A 22,798-nucleotide genomic window follows, 5' to 3' on the forward strand; every position below is an offset into this window, starting at 1 on the left:
GAGCGAGCGACTTTTCCTCCCTTTTTCTCCCTCTTCGGCTACGCGAATGCGTCCTCTGCGTCGACCTCGAGACCGTCATCCGCCGAGGCAACGAAAGCGGCAAAGTGGTTGGGACGATGCGCCTCGTCCCAGTACTTGGTCGGTTGGCCGACGAGCGTGATGCTGTACGGCAGCGTCGGGCTGAACGACGCGCCGAGACCGGTCGAGTACTGCCAAACACCGCCGACAGGCGCGAAAGTCGAGCCGAGGATGCGATCGGACAGGAGAAGCTGGGCGCGGTCAACCATCGACGCCGGGTTGTAGCCCGCAGGAGAGTTCGGGTCGGCGTTGCGGCCCTGTGTGAGGTTGAGGGGTGGGAGACGAGCGGGATCGATGAGAGCAAGGGCCATAAGGAGGGAGACAAGGAAGGGGACGAGGAAGTCAAGGTCAGCATTCCGTCCCCGTTTGTCTCCGGAAAGATTGGTTCGGCACGCACCCAATCGAAGCCCTTGGGCGTGAGGGCGTAGGCCGACAGAGACAAGGAGCCGGGCGTGAAAGCAACGGTGAGCATGATGCTCGTGCCGTCGATCTCCGAGTGCTGCGCCATGAGCTTGGCGAAGAGCGACGCGTCAGACGGCGTGAGAGACTGGGTCTCTTGCGCCTGCGTCGCGATGATGCCGACGACCTTGAGGTCGGCGAGGAGCGGGTGGGATGGAAGCTCGTTGACGAGCTCGATCGAACGCTGACTTGACCGCTGCGGGACGAGGGCGACCGCCTTGACCTCGACAACGCGGGCATTGTCCGGCGCGGTCTGGCCGAAGAGGTACGCGGCGACCGGGGCGCGGAGGTCGGCAGACGTCACGAACGACTTCATGATGTTCTTGGCCAGCACGAACGTCGGGAGCTCCTCCTTGACGTCGTCGTTCGTCACGTAGACGTGCTGGAGACGGAGCGGGATATTGGTGGCCGAGATGGCGCGAATGCGCCAGTCCGTCTTCGAGCTGAAGACCTGCTGCTCGTAGGCCGTCGTCGTCACGACCTGAATCTCGTCGCCCTGGATGTTGGTCGTGCGCGTCTGCACCGCCGTGACCTGCGCCGCCGCCTCAGTCGACTTCTCGATCTCGGCCATCTGCTGGCGCTGGACGGACGGAGCCTGGATCTCCATGCCGAGGATGATGTCTCGGACCTCGGAGGAGGTCAAGCTCGCCGTGTTGACCGAGTTGCGCTTGGCGTAATCGGCCAGGATGAGGTCGCGGAGGGCAATCTCGACACGCATCCACTCCTCGTCCTCGAGAGTCGGCCAGACGTGGTGCGGCTGCGTGATCGTGTTCTTGTTCGGGCGGAGAATGATCTTGGCCTTCTCGTTGTTGACGTGGATGGCACGGAGGAGGAGGATAAGACGCGAGAAGGCCGTGTACGACGAGATCGACTTGAGCCAGTCGTCGTACATGTTCGACAGGACCATCTGCGGCTGGCTGGCCCGGAGGATCTGCGACGGATTGAGGCGCACGAAATCAGTCGAACATGTCTGATGAATCGGCATGACCAGACGAGGCCTGGAGAAAAGTAGTGTTGGGCGAAGGAAAGCGAGACGTACGAGGTCACCGAATTTCTCGAGCTTCATGCACGCCTGGAATGGAAGCTGGAGCTCGGAGCCCTTGATGACGATGTTGGGGAAGTCGAGGAGGTGAACCTCAAGCGGGTCGAGCATACCCTTGCGCGTGACGATGACCTGCTTCGGTTGCTCCTCGACGGGCAGCGAGCGAATGAGGGCGGCGACCTCCTCGGCCGTCTTCCACTTGGCGAGCTGACCGAGACGCTTCTGACCGGCCCAGACGGACGTGTGGATGATCTTGATGAACGCCTGACCCGTGCGCGGGTTGAAGATGAAGATGGCACCGTTGATCGGCTTGGTCGTCAAGTTGCCCTCGAACGTCTTGTGGATCGTGACACGGTAGACCTGTGTGTCATCGACGAACCAGATGATCTGGTTGCTGAAGAGCTCGGAGTAGTTCTGCGAGTTGAGGTACGGCTCGGTCGGCTCCGACGAGTAGAGCTGGAGACCCTTGCGGATGCGCTCGCGGAGGACGTAGAGCGCCGGGTTCGCCTTCATGACCTTGCCCATCGCCTGCTGCACGAGCGGCTTCATGCCGGGAATCCAGTTGCCGTAGGCCGAGTGCAGATTGTACGCCAGGTCGATGCCGATGAGGAGGCCAGTCGGCGACGGGTAGATCGACATGTTGTCAGACGTGTAGTCGAGGAACTTGGCGCGCGTGTAGCGCTCGATGTCGTGCGAGTCGAAGTCGCCCCACCGGAGCTGCACGTCGACCCAGTACTTCGAGCTCGTCGTGCCGTCCATGACGTCCTTCGAGTCGGTGAGGAGCGACGGACGCGTGACGTTCCACTTGTAGGACGAGAAAAGGAGGATGTCGGCGCAGGACGAGTTCATCTTGTACGACTTGCGCGGGTGGATCGTCTCCTTCTGCACCGTCTCGATCTGCAGCGCCTCGAGTTCCTGGTCGAACACCTGGCACAAGTCCATGACGACCGACTCGTGGATCTTCTGCCACAAGTGGGCGCGGAAGATCTGAATGAGCGAGATCTTGAGCGTCGGGATCTTGCCGTGCACTGCGAAGGGCGCGTCTCCGTCAGCTCGTGGGCTTCCGGGCTATCCTGTAGATGGTACTACGCACTGAAGATGCCCGTCAAGTCGAGCTGGACCTGGAAACCGACGTAGACGTTGGCGCGGTTGATGGTTGCTGCGCGCGAGCTCACTCGGTCAGCGGCCATTTCCTTCGCGCCGAGCTCAGTACGACTCACGCGACCACCAGAGGGTAAAGCGACGGTTCGGGACTTGCGAAAGACCGGAGCGCTGGGCGTTGGTGAGTTTCTGTGGAGCAAGAGGTGTGAGCGACGGTGACGGGTGCGGCACACGTCAACTTTTTTGCGATGACCATAGCGACCCGTACCTTAAATTTCATGCTCTCCTCAAAGCCACTGCTCTTCTCCCTGTCCCCGGCAAGTGTGGAAGGTCAATGAGGGTGCCCGGGGGTCGAGATGGGCCGACACGCACCAGAAGAGACCCTCCCAAGTCGGGAATCTGCGAATGCCATACAGTCAGTGCACATGCCGAGCTCCAAAGGTGTGGAAGCACGTACGCTGTGGCCTTGAAAAGCGTGTGCTGTTGGAACGAAAGAAGGTCAGCAAGACGAGCGAGAGATGACGAGGGCCCGACTGACCTCGAGGATGCCCTCCACACCACCAAGCGCCGCAATGACGTCGACACGGTAGTTGTTGAGCTGCCAGAGCTTGCTGTAGGCGGGCACGGCGGCAGATAAGCGTGAGCGAGATCAGCGAGTCCAGAGGAAAGGAATCGCCGGCAAAGCGACGCACCCGTCGTGACGCTGCGAAGTCCACCAGAAGGGGTTGTGCTTGAGAATCTGGTAGGCCTTCCACTCGACGCGGTTGCGCCAGCCTTTGTCATAGGCGAGCGTGCTGCGGGGGGGGAGAGAAGTCGTGAGTCCGCTGATCCGCCCTCGATAAGAACGCTTTGTTACGCACTGGCGGTCCTTCTGGAAGAGAGTGTTGATACGGGGGATACCGCGGTCCCACGAGTCCTCGAGATCCTCCAGCGTGAGGCGGCGGTTCTGGGCGTTCGCCTCCTTGCGCTTGAGCGCGTACTCGGACCACACGCGCGCCGAGTCAAGGAACTCGGCCTCCCACGGCTGAATGTAGCGGAAGAGGTTGGGGATGAGGCTGCGGCGTAGCCGAGGCTCATAGTCAGCGACGAAGCGGATGCCGTCAAGAAGGACCAGTCAGCGTGACTTACACCTCCGAGTTGCCGCCGCCCATGCCGGCGCGGAAGTGCGTGATGCCTGCATCGGTCTGCTTGCTCCAACGGAGGTCGGACGCCGGGATGAGGATGTGACCCATCGAAAGCATGCCGAGACCACCGAGCTCCTTCGGCCTGCGCAGGTCGCTTTCGTTAGTACTCGCTGCTACAAGCGCCGTTGTGCTGCAAAGGAAGCGGTAACGAACGTGTAGAACCTGCAGGAAAAGGCGAAAGTCAGCTCAGTTCGCTACGTCCAACGCGCCTCGAGATGGTCGACGTCGAGCGATATCACTGATGACAACGCACACTGCAGGAGGGAAACGCGATGGCATCTTCGAGTTAAGTCTAATTTACTCGTATGATGCGCGGGAGGCGAGAGGAGGGGAAGAAGAGTGCGAAGAAGTCAGCGAATCCGTTATGGAACGGCTGAGAGAGCACCTCCGCGGCGATATTTGACGCACCCGATCTTAACACGCGTTTGCACCTTGTTCTCGGCCTTGACGAGCGCGTCGAGGAGCTCCGTCGTGTGGATGACAGCCTCGCGGTAGAACGTGAGGAGACCGATGATCGCCTGCATTCCCGGAGTCAGCTGCATGCCGGCCTCGCCATGCCCGACTTTCACGCACCGTGTTCCACTTGTTGATGACCTTGGAGAAAGGCGAGGAGCCCGAAGACATGAGGATTTGCTGCGGGACAAGCGGAGGTTAGCCAGACGTCGGAGCGGGCGGGCCGGCTCGAAACGCTGCGACTTACGCGGATGCGGTTGTTGAAGCTACCGATCTGGGGGTTGTAAGAGAAAGATTAGATCCGAGCCTGAGTCTGGACAGGTAGGCGCGACTGCGAGACGTGAACGTACCGCTGCATCCGAGACGCGGAGGAACGCTTGCGCCGTCCGCTCCTTGGTCGCCTCGTTCGCTGCGAGTCGATGTGTCAGCCAGACGTAAAACATGCGGCGAGGCGGACGGAGAGCGCACTGAGATTCCACACGCCGTCCTTGAGCGTAAACTGCTCGTTGACGTTGCGGATCTTGGGCAGGATGCGAACCTCGAAACCGGACATCGAGAAGAGGAGCTGGGGGTTGTCCTTTGAGTAGACCGATACGAACGTGTCGTCCCAATCGATCGTGGTGAGTGAGCGCGGCAGGCGGTTCTTGATGTCCCAGAAGACGGCACGGCCGAGATTGACGTCGTGCTTGATGAGACGCATGCGGCAGTCACGCGGCCAGCACTTCTTGTTGTTGTAGCCGATCAGGTTCTCGTTGTTGGGGTCCGGGTTGGCGCTCAGGTACCGCTGAATGAGGTCACGCGACTCGTCGGCCGTGAAGCGGAACATGATGTGCACGCGGTCGATGTACCGCGAGTAGAGACGGATCGGGTGGCGCGTCTCGGTCGCCGTGTCGCGGAACTGCAGGAAATTGTTCGGCATCTGCGGCGGACCGGCCATCTCGCTCGCCCGCTGGAGGCCGAGAACGAGCAGGTCGAGAATGAGGCCGTAGTACTATGTGAAGAAGGCATGCGTCAGCAGACGTTGCGACTTAGACAAGCGAGGACGAAGAACGAACCTGGAAGATGAACGACGAGAACTGCAGACCACGGATAAGACCGTACGCGTTGACGTGCGACATGTCCTTGTACGTCAAGACGATGTTGTTCTTGGCCGTGCAGTAGTCCGCCTGCGTCGCTCATCCGTCAGACCTAGAAGAGCTCAATCTGTGTGAAGGGAGCGGGACGCACGAGGTTGTGGTCCATGATGAGGCGGAGGAGACGGTTGAGGAGCGTGAGGTCGATCTTCTCGTAGACCTTGGACAGCTGCGTCTCCATGAGAACGTTGCACTCGCCCTCGCTCGTCTCCCACACCTCGTTGAGGTTGTTGATCCCCTGGCACCACTTGTACACGAGCAAGGGCGGAGGCTCGGTGTCAGCGGGCTTGATCCACGCCGGGAAGAGACCGCGCTTGTCGGCCTCGAAGTAGAGGAACTGGTCGAGGTAGGCGTCCGTGATCTTCTCCATCGGCTCGATGTCGTAGCACGGGATGAGCTTTTCGTACGTGTCGAAGAACTCGATGCCGGCCTCCTTGAACGCGCGCTGCGTCAGCAGGAGACGCTTGATGCGCGAAAGCGTCTCGTGCGGGTTGTCGTACGCCTGCTCAATGAGCGCGAGCTCTTCGCGCTGCGACTGGTTCAGGCGACCCTTGACGCTGTACGCCTCCTTGAGCTTCTCGAGCGCGAGCACGAGGAGCTTGGTGTCGTGCTTGTACGAGAGCGGCGGGAACGGGATCGGCGCAAACTTGCGAGACTCGAGCCAGTGAACCGTGGCCGAGTAGATCGCGACGGCCTCCTCGGACGAAACGTACGGCTGCGGGCCAGAGACAGTCAGGCGTTGCTCGCGAGACATGACTCGACGATACGCACGCCGTCCTTGAGGTACGCGTTCTGACGCTCTTGCTCGGCCTTGAGGTAGAGGCGAGTGAGGCGGCCGAGATTCTTCTTGGCGACCGTTTTCTGCGGATCGCGGGCTTCAGCATGTCACGCACTGTAATGGACACACGAATACTCACGTCGACCGTGGCGCCGCGGCGAATGCGCTCGCGGTTGTAGTGCGCGACGGACGTCCACCAGTCCGACTTGGCCTTGACGAAGCGGAGGATGATGTTTTCGATGGCCGTCGGCATACCGGGCACCTTCCACGGAATGTTGGCCTTCCAGCAACCTGCACAGTGACCGTCAGTCCGCGCAGATGAGATGTCGAGGATAAGGCCAGCTACGCACGCCACGCCTCAGACAGGTGCTGCAGGATCGTCTTGCTCTTGTTCTGCTTGATGCCCTCCGGCATCATGTCGAGAATGTCGTGCATGACGGCCGCGCGAAGCTCGAGGTCGAAGTGCGAGTCGACACGCTGCTTCGTGACCGTCTTGGCGACGCCCTTCGAGTTGCGGCCCTCGAACTGGCGGGCGAGCAGGTTGCCGAGCCAGCGCTCGAGAAGCGGGACGATGCCGCGCAGGAAGAAGAGCCAGACGCGCCAGCCGGGCGCCCAGAAGCCGACACCAGGACCCTTGCCGACCGGACCGGTGTTGAACCGCGTATAGATCTGTCACAAGCGATGTGAGTACGGACGGACCATCGCGAAAGCGTAGAAATGACACGCACGACGTGCTTCAGGTCCTTGCACATGCGGATCTGGCGCATGAGCTTGTACTTGTAGCGGTACATGCCGGTCAGCTGGCCGACGTGGGCGAAGGTGAATTGGAGACCATCGGCGAGCTGGAACGCATCGACGTTGCCGAGGCGGTACTGAACGTGCGAGTCGACGATGAGCTTGGTGAGGCGGAGGATCTCGCGGCAAAGGTGGAAGGCGTTGCCGAAGCGCGACTTCTTGCGCTCCTTGGTCGTGAGGGTCTTGACCGGCTTGAGGTTCATGTTGAAGTCGAGGTGGAGGTAGTTGAGGTTCTTGCGGTGGATGAGGAGGTTGAGCATGTTGTAACCCTGACGGCACACTTGCAGACCCGCCTCGACCCAGTCGATCGACGTCGTCTGGAAGAACTTGGTCCCCTTGAGCTGGCGGAACAGGTTCTTCTTGATCTGCGCACGCGGCTTGCTCGTGTGCAGCTGGTTGAGGACGTAGCACTTGAGCTGCAAGGCGTGTGAACGAGGTCAGCAAGAGCACACGTGCTAAAGCCATGTGGCGGCAACTACGCACCAGCTTCTGGTACGACACGCGAACCTTGACCGCCTGACCCGGGGGGCAGTGCTCGAGGTACCAGTTCTTGATGAGCGGAACATCCTGCGCGCGGACGGTGCGACCGGAGCGCTGGTTGTACGGGTACGGCGCCCACCAGAGCGCGATCGCATCGGCCGTCCGGTCCGACTCGAGCTCCTCCTCCGCGAGAAGCGCCTCGCACTCGTCGGGCAGCTCAAAATCGTCGTCTTCGCCGTTCGAGTCGCCACCAAAGACCTCGACCTCGTGCGGAACGAGCTCGTTTTTCGGCGCGACCCCGCGACTCGAGATCGGGTGAATCATCGGGTCGAAGTAGAACGCGGGCAAGTCGGGGTCCTCCGTGCGGATGTAGAGGTTGTGCGGCTCGTGGTACGGCGAGATTTGCACCGCACGCGGGCGCGAGTTGTAGAGATGCGGGAAGGCGACCTTGTACTCGGTGCGGATCTGCTGCCGGATGATGACCTTGTTGATGTCGTTGAATTCGTTCCAGTCGTCATCGAAGTTATCGGACTCGCGGAAGAGCGGCTCGAAGCGCGGCCCGCCGGGGATGGCGACGTTCAGCGCCTTCGCGGTGAAGAACGACTTCGGCTCGAAAAGGTAGAAGTAGTTGCGGTCGTTGAAATCGGAGAGGAGGGTGCGGCCGAACCGGTACAGATTGGCCATCTGCGGCAGGTCGAGGTTCCACAGCTTGTACGACGAACCGTTGACGTGCGGCGAGTCGATGAGCGGCCGCGAGTCGTAGAACCACTCGGCGATCGGCGCGTCCTCCTCCTCGTCCAACTCGAGCTGGATCGCCTCGAGAGGCTCGGTGTCGAGCACGTTGTCGCCGTAGTCGAGAGGCGGCTCCTCGTCGTCGAACGGCGGGAAGCGCATGCGCTTGAAGTGGCGTCGATCGCGCTTCTCGCGGCGCATCGCCAGCCACATCGTTGCCCACTGAGCGTGGTAAACGGGCGGAATGACCTTCGGGACCTCGTTGACGAACGTGATAGCACCCGTGATGTGGTAGATGACGGGAACCTCGCGGACCTGCTCCCACGGCATCGGCATGTTCTCCAGGAGCTTCAGAACGGCGTGCGGAACGTACTGTGGATCGGAAAGGTCAGCATGGAAAAGCCGCGGCAGGCGCAAGAGGTGCAAGTCACCTTAAGCGCTCCGAGGTGGACGCGCTTGTCCTGTCGGTACTTGCGGTTCGACATGTCGCCGTGGTCCCTGATGATTTTGCGCAAGTGCTCGGGCGGCAGCGACTGCTTGCCCGTGTCCACGATCCCTCCCTTCTTCGCTGAGCCCAGGTAGCGGCGAGCCTGAAATGCCCTCCACTTGCGGGCCTTCTGCTCGACCTGCTCCTCAGACATTGCGGGTGGTTCCTGTGCGTGAACAGGCGTGTCAGCGGGTGCAGCAGACCTCTCGTCTCAGCAAGTGAGCGAGATGGTGGACGCACTTGATACATAGGCGGAGGCGGCGGCTGCTCGCCGAAGAAACCCGGCGGCGGTCCAGACGCCACTGTAGAAGCTCGCATCCGTCAGTCAGACGCTCTTGGACGAGCTAGACAGGCTCTTGCGCACTCGTAGCGAGAGGTGGCGATTCAGAGGGGAGGGCAGCGAGCGCGCGCGGTCTGGCCGCGGCGGCGGCCTTCAAGCTGCCTGCCTACGCGTGCGCCACAACAACGCGCTCGTTCGGGCCCGTTGGACTTTGCTAGCTATGCTGCCGGAATGTCCGCATTTCACAGCTCGAGATCGGAAACGCAGAGCGGCGGCCTCGTCGCCGCCGAAATCACGGTCTCAGTCACGAAGCTATATTGCGCTCAACGCCAACAGTGCTACACGGAAGGTTGTCAGACACGGAAACACAGAGGGAGAGGCAGCGTCGGCAGTCCTAGACGCTAGTGTGCAGCCGACTTGGCGGCGAGGCGGCGCAACTCGGCGGGCGTGAACTGCAGAATGACGCCGAGGACTTGAACGAGTTGAGGCTGAGAGAGCGATGTGTCAGCAGTCGTGACAGAGGCACGCATTGTGCAGCTCGAAGCGGAGGCCGGGCGGGCGTACCCTCATGTCCGGTCGCTCGAGGAACTGCAACACGACGTTGCGCAGGTACTCATACGAGATGGCCTCGTCGGCATTGCCGTTCGGTTTGGCATGCGCAGCCAGACCAGACGTGGTTGCCGGGGGACTAATGGGCGGCGAGGCGGGACCGACCGTCGAGGCGAGCGAAGTTGTGGAGACACCGGCGGCGGGAAGCGTCGGCGTCGACTGCTGCGAGAACGAAGAGAAGTATCCAACGCCCGGGTGTCGCTGCTTCTCCGACAGCAGAACGCCTGACTGGAGCTTGCGCAGCTCCTCGCGCAGAGTCTGAGAAGGATAAGCAGCGCATCAGTTCGTAGCACCCAACCGAGACGAGCTATTTGCACGCACCTTGTTCGTCGAGCGCAAAGTTGACTCGCGCGATTGGAGCTCCTCGAAGCGGGCTTCAAGCTCGGTCGAACGTTGCTGGCGGTCGCTCAGCTCTTCCTTCGCGGCCGCCTGCGAATCACGCATGTCAGCGTCGCCGGGCTAGAGAATAAAGAACCACGATACACACCTCGCCTTGTCGAGCCCGTACGACCTGCTCGCGGACGTCCTCGAGTGCCTCCTCGACGTTCTTGAGTCGCTTCTCCAGCTCGTTGCGCGCGCGCTGCGCCTCCTCGATCTCCTTCTCGCGCTTCTGGCTGCTTTGCACGCTCTCGGCGTAGTCGACGTCCTTTTTGGCGAGTGCCGCGCGCAGCCGCTCAACCTCGCGCAGCCGGTCCTGGAGATTGCGACCCATGTCCTCCTCGAGCTCGCGACGGTCCTTCTCGAGCTGCTTGGCGCGCGCTTCGAGATCGCGCACCTTGGCGGCATGGCGCGTCTCGGCCTCTTCGAGGAGGCGGCGAGTCGTGCCCTCTTCGCGCGCGGAGTCCTGCCGATGCCGCCGCAGGTCGTCAAGCTCGTCCTGCAACGCGGCGATGCGATCGCGCGCCTCGCCGACCTCGTACTCGAGCTCGGCTGCGCGGGTCTTGAGGCCCTCCTGGTGGGTCGTGCTGGACTCGACTTCCGCCTGGCGCAGCTGGAGCTGGTCGAAGACGCTGTCCCGCGCGGTTGTGAGCTCGCGCACGGTTGTCTCGAGCTGCTGGATCCGGGCGTCGCGAGCGGCGAGCTCTTTGGCCTGTTGCGCCTTGGACGTGATCGCGTCGAGCTCGAACTGGCCCTTCTTGTTGGTCGCGTCGCGATCGTACTGCGCCTTGAGGTTGGCCGTCTCGCGCTCGAAGGACTGCTTGAGCTTGGTAATCTGTTGCTCCTGTGCCGCTCGGAGCGCGACGATCTCGGCATCAAAGCGCGCGCGGTCCGCCTTGAGCGTGTCTTGCGCCTGCTGCTCGACCGAGCGGGCGCGCTCAACTTCGCGCTCAGAATCGCCCTTGTCCTGCTCGCTCTTGACGAGCTTCTGCCGTAGGGCGCGCAGCAGCGAGAGCGCCTTGACGCGCTTCTCCTCCTCCTCCTTCGCGAGCGTCTTGACCTTGTCGTACTCTTGCGCGGCCTTGACGATCTCGGCGCGCGTCTCGTTCGCGGCTGACTCGGCCGCGATGATCTTGGAGTCCTTCTGAGCGAGTTGTTCGCGAAGCGAGTCGATTTCGTCCTGCTGCGACTTGTGCTCGAGGCGGTGCGTCTCGCGCAGCTCTTCCAGACCACTCTTTTGGCCTGTGTCCGGCGGTTGGTTAGTTGAGTAAGTCGAAAGAGAGGAAGCAAACCTGCGCACGCTCGAGCTGCCCTGAGAGCTTCGCCGCCTCCTTCTTGGCCTCGTCTCGCTCGCTCGCCAGCGCTTTCAGCGCAACTTCGAGTGCAGGCAAATCGTCGATGCTGGCATCGGAGGCGACGTATGTCGATACGATACGGTCGAGAGCCGTCTTCGTGCCTTCGGCGAGTGTCGCAGGCGTCGCCGGTCGGTCGGACCGTGCCGGCGTCTGCACTTCCGGTACCAGTGCTGTGAACGGCAGAGTGTCAGTAGCCGCCTTCATGTTTTCACCATGAGACATACCTGGTTCGACAGTCTGCCCAGCAGCCAATCGAGCCGGCGCACCACCGATGAGCGAGGCAGCCTGCACTTCCTGCTCAGCGTCGGCCGGCGCTGCGGTAGCGCGGTCGGGAATCGACTCGGTAGCGGGAAGCTCGACGGGTGTCGTTTCAGACGGCTCGACAGGCGCGTCGGCAGGTCGCGAGATGGGCGCCGGGACGGGTTCTTGGCCTGGCGTGGAAGGAGGCTCTTCGATGAGCGCGGGCGCTATCGTCTCCGCCGCCGCCGTTGCCGGCGGGTCTGACTCGCCAACCTGTGGCGGTTGCGCAGCTTCGGTCAGAGCCGCGACGGGCTCGTCGAGGCCGAGAGCTCCGGCAATGCCCGCCGCCTCGGCGCCCGCCTCGACTGGGGGCTCGTCCGTCGCCTCCGTCGTGGACGGTGCGGTAGGCTCCGCGAGTGGCTTGTCCGTTAACAGCGATGAGATTTCCGGCGCAGTCGAATCTACCGGCTCGAGCGAGGCAGTCGCTTCGACCTTGACTGGCTCGTCAGCGCCTGCTAGTGCGCTGGGCGTCTGGCTCGCGGCAGCGTCCGCGCTTTGGGCCGGCTCGTTCGAGACGCCAGCTACGGCGGCGGAACTGTCACTGTCGATGTCGTGCGGGACAGGCGCGGGCTCGGAGGATTGGTCAACAGCGGTGGCGAGCGGCTCGGGAGCAGCTGAGGCCGGCTCAGTTGCAGAAGAAAGAATGGCGCCTGACGGTTCGGCGTCGACCGGTGCAGTGACGCCGAGGTCGCTGGCTGGCTGGTCCTGCGAAGCGACCGCCGCCTCCGGGTTGCTGCTCGGTGGGGGGATATCGTTCTCCGCCTGTACCACAGTAACGATAGACTGGTCGCCTTCCGTCGAGGCGCGAGCGAGCGGCTCAGCCACGGCAGACTCGTCGACCGCTACCCGTGCGACTTCATCGGCGCGAGCAGCGGCAGGCTCGAGCTGCGGCGCGGTGACCGGAACCTCATCGAGCTTGACAACGGGTTCGTCGGCAATTGGTGCAGCGACCGGAATGGCGGCAGGGGCGGGCTCGACTGCGGCCGCCGCAGCGAGCTCAGGCTCGACGACGGGCTCGACAGCGGGCTCAGCGACGGGCTCGACGACCGGTTCGACGATCGGCCTGACGACCGGTTCGACGACCGGTTCAACGACCGGTTCGACAACGGGCTCGACGGCTGGTTCGACGACGGGCTCGACGACGGGCTCGACGGCCGGTTCGACGACGGGCTCGGCGACGGGCTCGACGACGGGCTCGGCGACCGGTTCGACGGCGACGGTGGGCTCGGCGACGGGATCGACAACGTTCTCGGCGCTGGTGGGCGTGACTGCAGAGACGGGTACGATAGCGGGCTCAGACCCGGCGGCGGGCTCAACCGGATCATTCGTCCGCTCCGCACCACGCTCGACCTGCTCGCTCGTCGGCACTGACGGACTCAGCCCATCCTCCTTCGTGACCTGCGCATCATCGGAGGGCGCGGATGCAGCGCCTTGTGCGGGCGAATCCGCCTCGACCGCTGACTTTGGATCCTCGGATGCGACAGTCCGCGATTCAGGCGCCGGCGTCTGGACCACGCTTTCTCCTGTCGCTGCCGCGTCCGGCGTTGCCGAGGGCCGTTCGTCTGCGGGAGAAGCAGCAGGCGGCGGGACGGGCGTGCCGGGCGCCTCGTCGATCTCGCCCATACCCCACGCGGCGTCATCGTCGTCGTCCGCGTCCATGAGGTGCGCATCCGAAGGCGTGTGTGCGGAGGCTTGTGGCGCTGGGGCAGAGGCGGCAGGGGCGGCAGCGGGAGGAGCGGGCGGGGCGGGAGACAAGGAGGGTGCGGGAGCTGCGCCGGCAGACGCACTGTCGGAAACGTCGATGAGCTGGTCGGGGAGCGTGGCGGCAGGAGGAGGAGGCGGGGATGGTGCGAGGAGGTCCTGACTCGGTGCGGGCGAAGCAGCGGACTTGAGCGGGACATCCTCCTGCGAGGGCGAGATGGCCATCTCGCGCAGGCGGCGCATCTCCTCCTCCTCGCGCACACTGTCGACGCTGCCCTCCCTCCTCAGCCCTCCCGGAGCTCTGCGCTTTGGGCTGCCGCGCGCGACGCCATCGAGGCTCGCGCGTGCGCTCTCCCCACTTGCTCGCGCGGGACTCGCTCCCGCGGCGGCGCCCTCGAGGCTCTGGCGGCCCTTGCGCAGGCTCGCGCGGAGAGACGAGAGCGCCGAGTCTGCGAGCTGCGACGCAGACTGTTGCGCGCTCTGGGCGGTAGGCGAGAGCGGGCCGACGAGGGAAGCGGCGCGCCCGGCGAGACCTTCGAGGCTGGGTCGGGCGCGGGCTGCGGCGGTCGGGGATGCGCTCGTCGACGGCGCCGAGGACGTGCGTGCGGCTGGGTTCGGGCGGGCGGGCGACGACGAGGGCGAGGTGACGGCGCCCGTTGCGGACGAGAGGGTGTCCTCGAGGTCGTGCAAGCTGGACGAGACGCGGTCCTGGATCGACTTGAGGTTGAGCCCACCCCAGTAGCTCATCGTGGGCGCACTCGCGCGGCGCAGGAGAGCGACAGGCGTGGGTCAGGCGGAAGCGAGCGAGGACGCGAACACGGGCGGGGAAGGTCCTCGTCAAGACGCGCACTCGCGACTCTCGGTGGGAGCACAGCCGACGCTCAGCAGAGATGGCACGGGGAAAAGGGTCCACTCCACGGCGCACCCAGGCGCATCTCGACGACGACATGTCTCCGACGAGTCCCTCGCCTTCATCGCCTTCCCGCCGCACGCCGGGCAGCACCGCCTCGCCGGCCCGCCTCAACACCAGCACCGCCGCACCAGGACTGCCAGACAAGCCTGTCCGCGGTCCGACCCCGCAGAGCGCCGAGACGACGTACCACACTCGCATCCGCCAGCTCCTCGTCGAGCACAGGAAGCTCCGCCGACAATGGAACGAGCTCGTCATCCGCGGTCTCGTGGGGCGCACGAGGGCAGTCTTGGACCTCTGGGGTGACGTCGAGTGCGTCGCATTCGCCCTCGTGCTCCCGTCCCTGCTGACCTTCTCCGACGACTGACAGACTCGTGCTCAAGACGATCGACAAGCAAGGCGGCAAGTCGACCCCGCGTCAGCCCGTCCGTGCTGGCTACTTGTTTGCTCAGTCGGCCAAGCTGTCGGAGCAGATCGACGCCGTCGAGGCCGTCTTCACCTCGCTCGTGCGTCCTTCCGTCCTGCTCGTTTCGCTAAAGCCTCAGGCCAGAGGCTGAACACTGTCTCTCCTGCCCAGGCTGAACTCGTGCAGACCATGTCGCAACTTTGCGAACGCGCCGAGTTCCTCGTCGTCGAGGCAGCAAAGACGCGCGGAACGCAGTTCGCTTTTCGCGACCCACTCTGGGTCACTTGGCCCGTCGCACGTTTCGGTACGTCTTATGTATCTTCCTTCAGTATTCGTCTCGCGGTCAGACGCTGACGGTAACGTCGCCTCTCGTAGTCGATGGCGTGCATGCTCTTAGCAAGCCCTACATCGACTCGCTCTCGCTCGTCCGCTCCCTCCTCGACATCCTCCTCACCTTCCCGCCTCTCCCGTCCCCCGATTCGGCATCCCCGTCCTCCGTCATCTCGTCCGCCGCACCCGCTCGCGCGCGCCCCTCGCCCGAAGCGCTCCAGTCGGCACTCTCGCTCCTCGCAGTGCAGCCGCTCCTCCCCGGCAAGGCGAGCGACGCGAGCGCCGAGGCGTGGGAGGAGCTCATGGCCGTCGAGGTCGGAGGATGGGAGCGATGAGCGGATTAGCGGCGCACGGGGGGACTCCGCTTTGGGCGGTGTCTGGGCGGCGCCGCCAGCGCTCCAACGCGAGTTCAAGAACCGCTCCAACAGGTTGCGCGCGCGAACGAGGACCTGCGCGCTCGACCAGTCATGCGTGCTCTGCGCCATGTGCGGATTGCCCCGATCGTCGCATGTGCTCGATGCGGTTCTTTCACGCCGGGACCAGCGCAGTCATGGCCGATAGTCGTGATCAACTCGTGCGCTGGTGTGCGTGCGAGGGCCACGGTGTGCGTGCGCAAGTTGCAATCGTCGCTTCTTACCTCCCAAGACTCTGCGAATCCGTAGCCGTGCAAGAGCGCAGGGAAGGTGGAAAACATGTCACAGCCATAAGGACAACGTGGCAGCTGTAGGAGTGTGCTTCGAGACAGGAAGATTACTCCGAGGGACGTGGAGGATACGGAAAGGAAGTGGAGCGGCGTGCAGGGAATACCGTGGTTCAGATTAACTACTCGCAATCAAAGAGCAAGAGCGGCGCCAGCTGCAATAAGGGCTGCCGCGCCAGCTCCCCTCGAAAGTAAGGTGACACCGGCGCCGTTGTCGGGAGTGGCCGAGGCAGTCGGCGCAGATCTGCGCCGAACGGAGGTCAGCTTCGCGGCTTTGGTCCTTTTGCCTCGACTCAAACGCACCCGGTACTCGAGATCACACTACGAGAAAGAAGTCGCGGGTCAGTCAAGGCAGCCACGCGCGAGCCAACTCGCCAAAGTTCTCGCACTTTGCAGTAGACGCCGCAGACTCCGTTGCTGCACGCGACGAGGTCGAGCTGACAGCAGTGGGCTCGGCCGAAGTATCGGCGGAGGAAGTCTCCGCTGCTGCGGTGCTGGCCGCTCCGGGCACACTCAGCGAGACGGAAACGCCCGCAGCTGCACAGTACTGTGTATCGCATCGAAGGTCAACATGTCGAGACTTTCTTGCGAGACGTCCGGGTTGCTACGCACCTGCTCGCCGACGGAAAGGCCAGCCGTCAGGTCGTCCTGCGAGCACTGATCGACCATGCAGCTCGTCACGTCGTCGAGGAACGTCGACGACGAGCACAAGCACTGCAGGTCAGACGATGCGCAAGACGTCGACGAGGCGGCCGTGCCGATGCAGGTGACGACGCTGTCGCGTGTGGGCAAGTCAAGTCAGCCAACGTGACGGTTGAACACAGGCTGGACCTGGCTCACCAAGTCGGGACATTGATGCTCTGCGCCAAGGCAATGGTTGGCGCGAGGGCAAAGGCAGCAGCAATGACAGTATAGGGGCGCATGATGGTCGAGAGCGTGGCCACGGACGTGACGAAGGCGCGAGAGCAGAGAAAGGATAGAAGGCAGAGAAGAGAGAGAGCAGTGACGGAACCGGTGCAAGCTCTCCATGCAGCCCCATGGCCGCATTGTTTAGGCAGCCAAGTCCGGGGACGACAAAAGCACCCGAGGAGAACAAAGGGAAGGGCGAAGGCGGAAGGCAAGCCGTGTCTCATCAGCACGGGCGACATTTGCCGATGTCGTTCCGCTCGCCGCGCTCATGAGCGACCATGAAAACGCAGACGACTTCACTGCCGTCTCGTACAAGAAGCCGGGTCGAGCGCCTCGCAACCGCAAGGGCAAGAACCGCTTTCGCGAACGGACTCTCGAGGAGAAGCTGGCAGCACGAGAGGAGGCTCTCGTGCGCAGCGGGTACCTGCGGGAGTGTCGTGGTGAGCCCGCTCGCCGTTGCGTGTGGACCCGTATTAACCTCCGGTCCGTCTTCGCCAGCCCACCTGAAGCAAGCGATATCACCGCCTGAACCTCCTTCCGACTCATCCGCTCCACAATCTCCTGCATGTCCCCGTCCAGCGCGTGTGCTTTGCCTTGGGCTGGGCAGCGTCAGCGACTCCAGCAAAGCACAAGATCAGTACCTCCTTTTGCGCGAACTGCTTGAGGAGCTGCAGCTGGATGTGAGCCATTCATTCCGCCTCCCTTACCGCAAGGACGCATGGCTCACTCTGCTGACACGAATTTGTGACGTGCTCAGGGCGCCGCCGAGTTCTACGACCCTGTCTTCACGGCGGAAGATGCAGGATTCCTCGAGTCGCAAGGGCACAAGGTGCTCGCTGCAGACGTGCGTGTCCTTCCAAGCGATTGCAGCTATACAATCTGATCAGACTGTTCACAGCATTCTCTGGCTCTGACGTGCTCGACACTCCTCTACATACCGCACGGCCCGCGCACTCTCCTCGAAGCTCTGCTGCGCGCAAATTGGACTTCGCCAGCTCAGCTATGCCGCATGCTTCTGCTCGGCAACCGCCTCGACCTGTATAACGATCCGACATATTCCGGGTCGCTGCAACGGCACAAATCTGCCACCGACCCTGAAGGCGACGAGCTAGGCGCCTCCGCTCCTTTCGTAACCCGGGCGGGTGCGTATCCTGTTCCCCTTGCTAAGCCTTGTGCTTGGCTGATCAAGAGCCCATCAGCTCGCCTCTTTCATATTGTGCCCCTCCCAGCTACAAAGGACCACCTTGAGGCGTTCAACGATCTCGCACTAGAATGGCCTACTCTCGACAGAATAGACGCAGAGTCAGCATGCGGTGCGCTCAACAAGGACTGTGTCGAGCACTTGCATGTGCGGCCGGACCATTCTGTAGATTTAGAGGCCCTCAGTTCGTGAATCGGATGGCTGCATGATTGAGTACCGACTGGCTCGACAGAACCCCAGCCTGCACAGAACACTCTGTCTGATGACGGAGATGTGCAGGTTGCGAAGCCTGGCAAGGGTGTGCGTGCGAGTGGGAGAGGAGATACATTCTCCACAGCATCGTCCAGTCTCACGAAGGCATTCTCACCTTGTGCCGGACCAACCCCTCTCGAGCCGTCTGACCAAAAGGCAGTACAATTCATGTATGAAGGAGAGCGTACAACCGTGAACCTTTTACATCCATTCCGCGCGAACCCGAATCTCCTCCTCGACGTCAGCAAGAAAAGCGCGTACTGCGTCGACGTCAACGTTCGCTCGCGATTCCGAGGAAGCCAGCGACGACTGCTCGCCGTCCCAAACGACGGCGGGTGTAGTGTGAAGTGCCCACATCTCCGAAACCGCCTGGGCTTCCGACTGGGCACCGACGAAACCGGCCGGAAGTCCGGCACCTACAGTCCGCGCGGACGAGCTATCCTCGACGCCCGAGTAGCGCACTGCGTCGAAAAGATCGATATCGAGATCTAGAAGCTCGTCGGCGGCTGACGAGGAGCACGAGCTCGAGGTACTCGGAGAGGAGGTCGGAGGGTCGGGGAAGACGAACGTGTCGTGGCAGAGGTCGGGCGGGACGACTGCGTCTGAGTAAGGTAATTGCGGGCTGAGGTTGCTGGTGGATCTTGAGTCGCCATCAGCGAGGCACACAGGGTGTCCCTCGCTAGACTCGAGGAGCCACCACCAGACCCCCTCGCCGAAAGCCAAGTCCCGGCCGCTACGCCAGCGGCGCACCTTTGTAGCCCACGACGGGACATCATCTTCGGCGTGGCTGGGCTGCGCCGACGAGGCCAGGCTGCCGCCCTGGAGCACCGCGCGCACTTGAGACGGTGTGACGAGGCCGTCGCGAAATTCGATGCGAAGGACTCGATGGCCGTTGCGGATTCCGGTACAACCGCTGTAGTACTCGGTTGTCGCGCCGGCGGTGGGATCGAGTAACCCACTTGTCGAGAGGCGATTGACGACGAGCCGCAAATGGCGAGTGTGCGAATCGTAGGCGGAAGTGACGCCGTCGAGCAACGCCATCGTCGATGGACTCAAGATGCGCGCATCGGAAGCCGCATCATGCGAAGACGGCGCCGCAGTGAGGTCGAGCACAGGGTCGAGTGCGAGCGCGAGAGTCGTATGCCGCAGAACGGGCGCGGACAGCACATCGAGACCGGCCGCCAGCGGCATTCCGAAGAACGTCGGAAAGTCCTGCGCAACGTGCTGCCCGCGACAGGCGGCTGCGAGCCTCTCGCGCTCGGAACGCCCAGCGGCCCTCTGCCGACGCCTCATTTCGCTCGTCGCTGCGCGCCACTTGCGTGCGTCGAGACCCTCTTCGCAGCAGTCGACTGCGGCTCGCAGCGCAAGAGGAGCGTTGGCGACGACGTTGTTCAACGTGCCGAATCCGCCGGTGCTGAATTGGCGGGCCACACCGAGGCCGACATGCGACGTGCCGGCATTGGGCGTGCCACTAAGCGGGCGGAGCAGCGCACCGGGGCGTCCGTGACGACTCGGGCGTGCGGTAGTGTGCAGGCGGGGAGTCGGTTGTGGGCGAGAGCGTGAGGCGAGACGCTCGCCGCTGTAAGGCCCACGACGCGCGCACGCGCCTGAGCGTATGGATTTGAACGTGCCATTGTAGACCGATGCTACTAGCGAATCGATCGATGCACGCCACGAGCGCGGGTGAGCCGCTGATGAGCCATTGCGGACGGCGGAGAGGTGCGTCGAAGGTGCGGAGAAAGGGCGCTGAAAGCTGAGACCTGGTCGCACGAGCTTTGAAGCTCCACCGCGTGTCTCTGTGACGGCGGTGCGGCTGAGCACCTGTAGACGCGAGGATCGCAGACGTCAACCCGGTGGCGAATGACTGGTAGCGGAGCCGAGTAGACCCACCTCCTTGAAGGAGGCGACGAGGCCAGGAGCCGGTCGCATACTGCGTTGGGCAGTGTGCAGTCAAGTAAGTGCACCGCGAGAGACAAGGCAGTCAAACGGAGCAGGTCGGTCGCTCGGAAGGTGCACCGCCTCTTTGTGCCGAGGCGCCTCGCACGCCCCATCGGCAGACTTCGCTCGTAGTCTCGCATTAATCGCCCGGAGCTCCTCGTGTGACAGAAGTGATGGATGCAAAATCTAGAAAGACGGGGATATCGAAGAGCGCGCCGAGTGGAAGAGTGCAAACAGCTGGGGGCGCGGCCGGAAAGTGTTGCTGCTTAACGACGGGACTTGTCGTCGTCTGCCCCGAGACTTGCCACGTAGGCCATGCCCGGCGTCTGTCCAGCTGAAACGACAGATGGGCGCGCCTGGCCGAGGTGTTCCGAGACGGGAGGGTTCGGAGAGACGGGCGGTCGGGGCCCGGCCTGCTCCTGCGACTTGGTGTCTGCGCTCAAGTCGAGTGAGTTGACGGACTCCCCGCACAGCAACGTAGAGGGGCAGGACCTACAGACGTAATAGATCGAGCCAGTGAGGATGAAGACGATGCCGAAACCACGACCGCTGTGCATGCATGTCAACGTCAGCACGCTCGAATAACTAGGCAGGAGACGATTGCGCGTACGCGCCAACCTGGTCGCCGAACAACCAGACGCCAAGGAAAGTTTGGAGAACGCCGCGCACCGCTGCGATCCCGAAGCCCGTGTCAGCAGCGTCTCCGGCATGCAGAGACTGGGAACGGCTGGCCTCACCGGCCGAAATCATATGCGAGATTGGCGAGGTGACCTTGATGGACAGGAATCCTGCAATGCAGATCAGGAAGCCAAAGACGCCCTGATGCGAGCGTGTGAGTCGAGGGCCCGCAGAGTAGCACCGTTTAGAACGTACCGTGACCGCCGCGCCGGTCAGGAAGGTACCGAACGCCCCGGTACCGTCGCCGCTGCCGGTCACCATGTCGAGAACCGTCCAGACTTCACCGCTCAGGATGACAAAGGGAAGAATGACGATGGCGGACAGGAGGTTCGAGTAATAGGCCAGATCGAGCGTGCCGCTGACCACCGAGAGGCTGCGCTTGACGACGATCGCATGCACAGCAGTCGTCACCGAGGACGCCACGCCGAGACCGGTCCCCAGGATGGTCGTGTGAATCTCGCCCGACACACCGAGGAGGAACCCAACGCATACGATCGCGACCGCGGCGAGAGTTGCCGCTGAGGAGCGCGAGCCGAGGATGTACCACGAGAAGAAGACGGTGAAGGGGAGGACGAGACCGCGAGCGATTTGCTGTAAAGATCGGAGGAGGCTCAGCCATCGAGCGCCTGACGGTCGTGGGGGAACCCTCGCACGTAGAAGGACGCGTCAACGTATTCTGAGTAAGAGATGCGTCAGTAGACCGTGGTGCGAAAGCAGAAGGCGGAATCGCGTACGCAGGCAGTATGTGTTGAACGCGAGGCCGAGGACATTGCAGGCGATGAGAGGAGCGAGGCCCTTGCACGTCGTGATGTCCATGCGGGGCAGCTTCATGTAGCCTATCGACGGCGGCAGCGCAGAATGGTCAGCATCGACGGGTGTGAGCGGGCCCCTCGAGTGCAGACGGACCGAAGAGGGCGCAAAGCTGGAGAAGGACGACGGCGATGGCGAGCTGGCAGAAGAGGAAGAACAGAGGGATCTGTTCATTGCCGGCGAGTCAGCTTCTGTCCGTCCCGAATTGTAGGCAATCAGCGGAGAGCGCACCTGGACCTTGTTGAGCACCCACTGTACGAGGATCCGGTGTCAGCACTGACGCACATCTTCCTCGCAAGAGAGGCTGTCTCGCGCACCTTGTTGACCATGATCATCTGTCGACACAGAATGTGGACTAGGTGTCAGTCGATCACGCTCAGGATACGCGGGACAGCCGACCATGCGGGCTCGCGGTACGTTCCCCTCTGATTCCTCCGTCTCCCTAGCAGCCAGTCCTCGCAGAAGAGAACGCATGCAGGCTGCCGCATGGCGAGCTGCGCAATTCGAGTGAGGAGGGTGTGAACGCACGACGATAGCTGCAACGAGATAGAATGTGACCGAGAACACCACCATCGCACGGGACGGAGGTGCCTCCTCCCCCTGCTTGACAGCCGGGCTCCGACCGAGACCCGGCGACCCGGCGCGCTGCTGGGCGTTCTTCAGCTCGACGTCCTCGTCGACTGGGACTCGCGTGTAGTCTCCGCGTGCTGCTGACATCGCGCTGGCTTCTTCCTGCGTGGCAAGGGCGTCTGCCTGGTCTCTTGGCTGTGCAGAGCTGCTGCTGTGCCGACGGCTGGACGCAAGCGGGGCTGGGGAGTTCGAGAGGAAGGGCGAGCGCGGTGCGCGGTCGCGTCCGCCCGCGCCGCGCCTCTCGTGCGCGCCGCGTGCGGTCAGCGCTCCTTCTCGTGCGATCTCTCTCCTAAGGCGACTTTACGCGCGCTTCCTGCTCTGCTGGTTTGCAAGAAATCCGCCTTACGGAGTCTCTGTTCCGACGACGACCTCTCCGTCCTTGTCTTGCGCGCGACTGCTTTACCTTGGCTTTGCCGTACACTATGGTCTGCTACCCGGCCAGCGTGACGAGAAACCTGGACACATAGCATGTGTCTCGAGTATCTGCCTCGTAAACTAAATGCTCTGCGCTGTCACGCCCAGGGCTTCATGCTGATGCGTGAGGCCGCGAAGGAGTACGGCAGGAACCTCAACAACGCCGGCATCGCGCTCATGTGGCGTGGTGGCTGCATCATCCGTTCCGTCTTCCTTGGCGACATCACGGCCGCGTACCAGAAGAAGCCCGACCTCGAGAACCTCCTGTTCGACGA

General features: G+C 63.0%; 7 protein-coding genes across 7 annotated transcripts; 2 read left to right on the top strand and 5 right to left on the bottom strand.

The window, feature by feature from the left end:
- Window positions 1-38: 38 nt before the first annotated feature.
- Window positions 39-9,040, bottom strand: PRP8 (U4/U6-U5 snRNP complex subunit PRP8; the record flags this gene model as incomplete). Its single annotated transcript, XM_076651936.1, has 28 exons — window positions 39-335; window positions 476-1,468; window positions 1,577-2,607; window positions 2,673-2,738; window positions 2,800-2,869; window positions 2,949-2,988; window positions 3,053-3,079; window positions 3,138-3,160; window positions 3,219-3,291; window positions 3,373-3,474; window positions 3,541-3,735; window positions 3,809-3,946; window positions 4,018-4,026; window positions 4,118-4,156; window positions 4,273-4,382; window positions 4,438-4,497; window positions 4,565-4,591; window positions 4,668-4,726; window positions 4,786-5,308; window positions 5,373-5,483; window positions 5,545-6,165; window positions 6,222-6,311; window positions 6,368-6,519; window positions 6,579-6,897; window positions 6,957-7,439; window positions 7,507-8,607; window positions 8,667-8,888; window positions 8,963-9,040. The coding sequence occupies 28 exons, from the start codon at window positions 9,038-9,040 to the stop codon at window positions 39-41; spliced, it is 7,059 nt and encodes a 2,352-aa protein (XP_076502542.1).
- Window positions 9,041-9,403: 363 nt separating this feature from the next.
- Window positions 9,404-14,092, bottom strand: JCM10292_002680 (uncharacterized protein; the record flags this gene model as incomplete). The annotated part of the gene is made up of 7 exons (XM_076651937.1): window positions 9,404-9,490; window positions 9,567-9,869; window positions 9,933-10,040; window positions 10,099-11,231; window positions 11,290-11,514; window positions 11,611-12,912; window positions 12,985-14,092. The coding sequence occupies 7 exons, from the start codon at window positions 14,090-14,092 to the stop codon at window positions 9,404-9,406; spliced, it is 4,266 nt and encodes a 1,421-aa protein (XP_076502543.1).
- A 143-nt stretch (window positions 14,093-14,235) lies between these two features.
- On the top strand, window positions 14,236-15,326 carry JCM10292_002681 (uncharacterized protein; the record flags this gene model as incomplete). The annotated part of the gene is made up of 4 exons (XM_076651938.1): window positions 14,236-14,567; window positions 14,626-14,761; window positions 14,833-14,965; window positions 15,037-15,326. 4 exons carry the CDS (start codon window positions 14,236-14,238, stop codon window positions 15,324-15,326), a joined length of 891 nt encoding a protein of 296 aa, XP_076502544.1.
- A 497-nt stretch (window positions 15,327-15,823) lies between these two features.
- Window positions 15,824-16,614, bottom strand: JCM10292_002682 (CFEM domain-containing protein; the record flags this gene model as incomplete). The annotated part of the gene is made up of 5 exons (XM_076651939.1): window positions 15,824-15,935; window positions 15,995-16,012; window positions 16,063-16,238; window positions 16,304-16,466; window positions 16,532-16,614. The coding sequence occupies 5 exons, from the start codon at window positions 16,612-16,614 to the stop codon at window positions 15,824-15,826; spliced, it is 552 nt and encodes a 183-aa protein (XP_076502545.1).
- A 1,640-nt stretch (window positions 16,615-18,254) lies between these two features.
- JCM10292_002683 (uncharacterized protein) lies at window positions 18,255-19,982 on the bottom strand (the record flags this gene model as incomplete). Its single annotated transcript, XM_076651940.1, has 2 exons — window positions 18,255-19,874; window positions 19,944-19,982. 2 exons carry the CDS (start codon window positions 19,980-19,982, stop codon window positions 18,255-18,257), a joined length of 1,659 nt encoding a protein of 552 aa, XP_076502546.1.
- Window positions 19,983-20,257: 275 nt separating this feature from the next.
- Window positions 20,258-22,196, bottom strand: JCM10292_002684 (uncharacterized protein; the record flags this gene model as incomplete). Its single annotated transcript, XM_076651941.1, has 11 exons — window positions 20,258-20,424; window positions 20,488-20,540; window positions 20,602-20,662; window positions 20,729-20,810; window positions 20,865-21,260; window positions 21,323-21,345; window positions 21,404-21,505; window positions 21,576-21,645; window positions 21,711-21,731; window positions 21,797-21,814; window positions 22,008-22,196. The coding sequence occupies 11 exons, from the start codon at window positions 22,194-22,196 to the stop codon at window positions 20,258-20,260; spliced, it is 1,182 nt and encodes a 393-aa protein (XP_076502547.1).
- Window positions 22,197-22,637: 441 nt separating this feature from the next.
- JCM10292_002685 (uncharacterized protein) lies at window positions 22,638-22,798 on the top strand (the record flags this gene model as incomplete). The annotated part of the gene is made up of 1 exon (XM_076651942.1): window positions 22,638-22,798. A coding segment is annotated over one exon (161 nt), but the record flags the coding sequence as incomplete, so codon positions are not given.

Source organism: Rhodotorula paludigena (genome assembly GCF_050403205.1).
Source record: "Rhodotorula paludigena JCM10292 DNA, Rt_paludigena_JCM10292v1_ctg60, whole genome shotgun sequence".
Classification (NCBI taxonomy): Eukaryota; Fungi; Basidiomycota; class Microbotryomycetes; order Sporidiobolales; family Sporidiobolaceae; genus Rhodotorula; species Rhodotorula paludigena.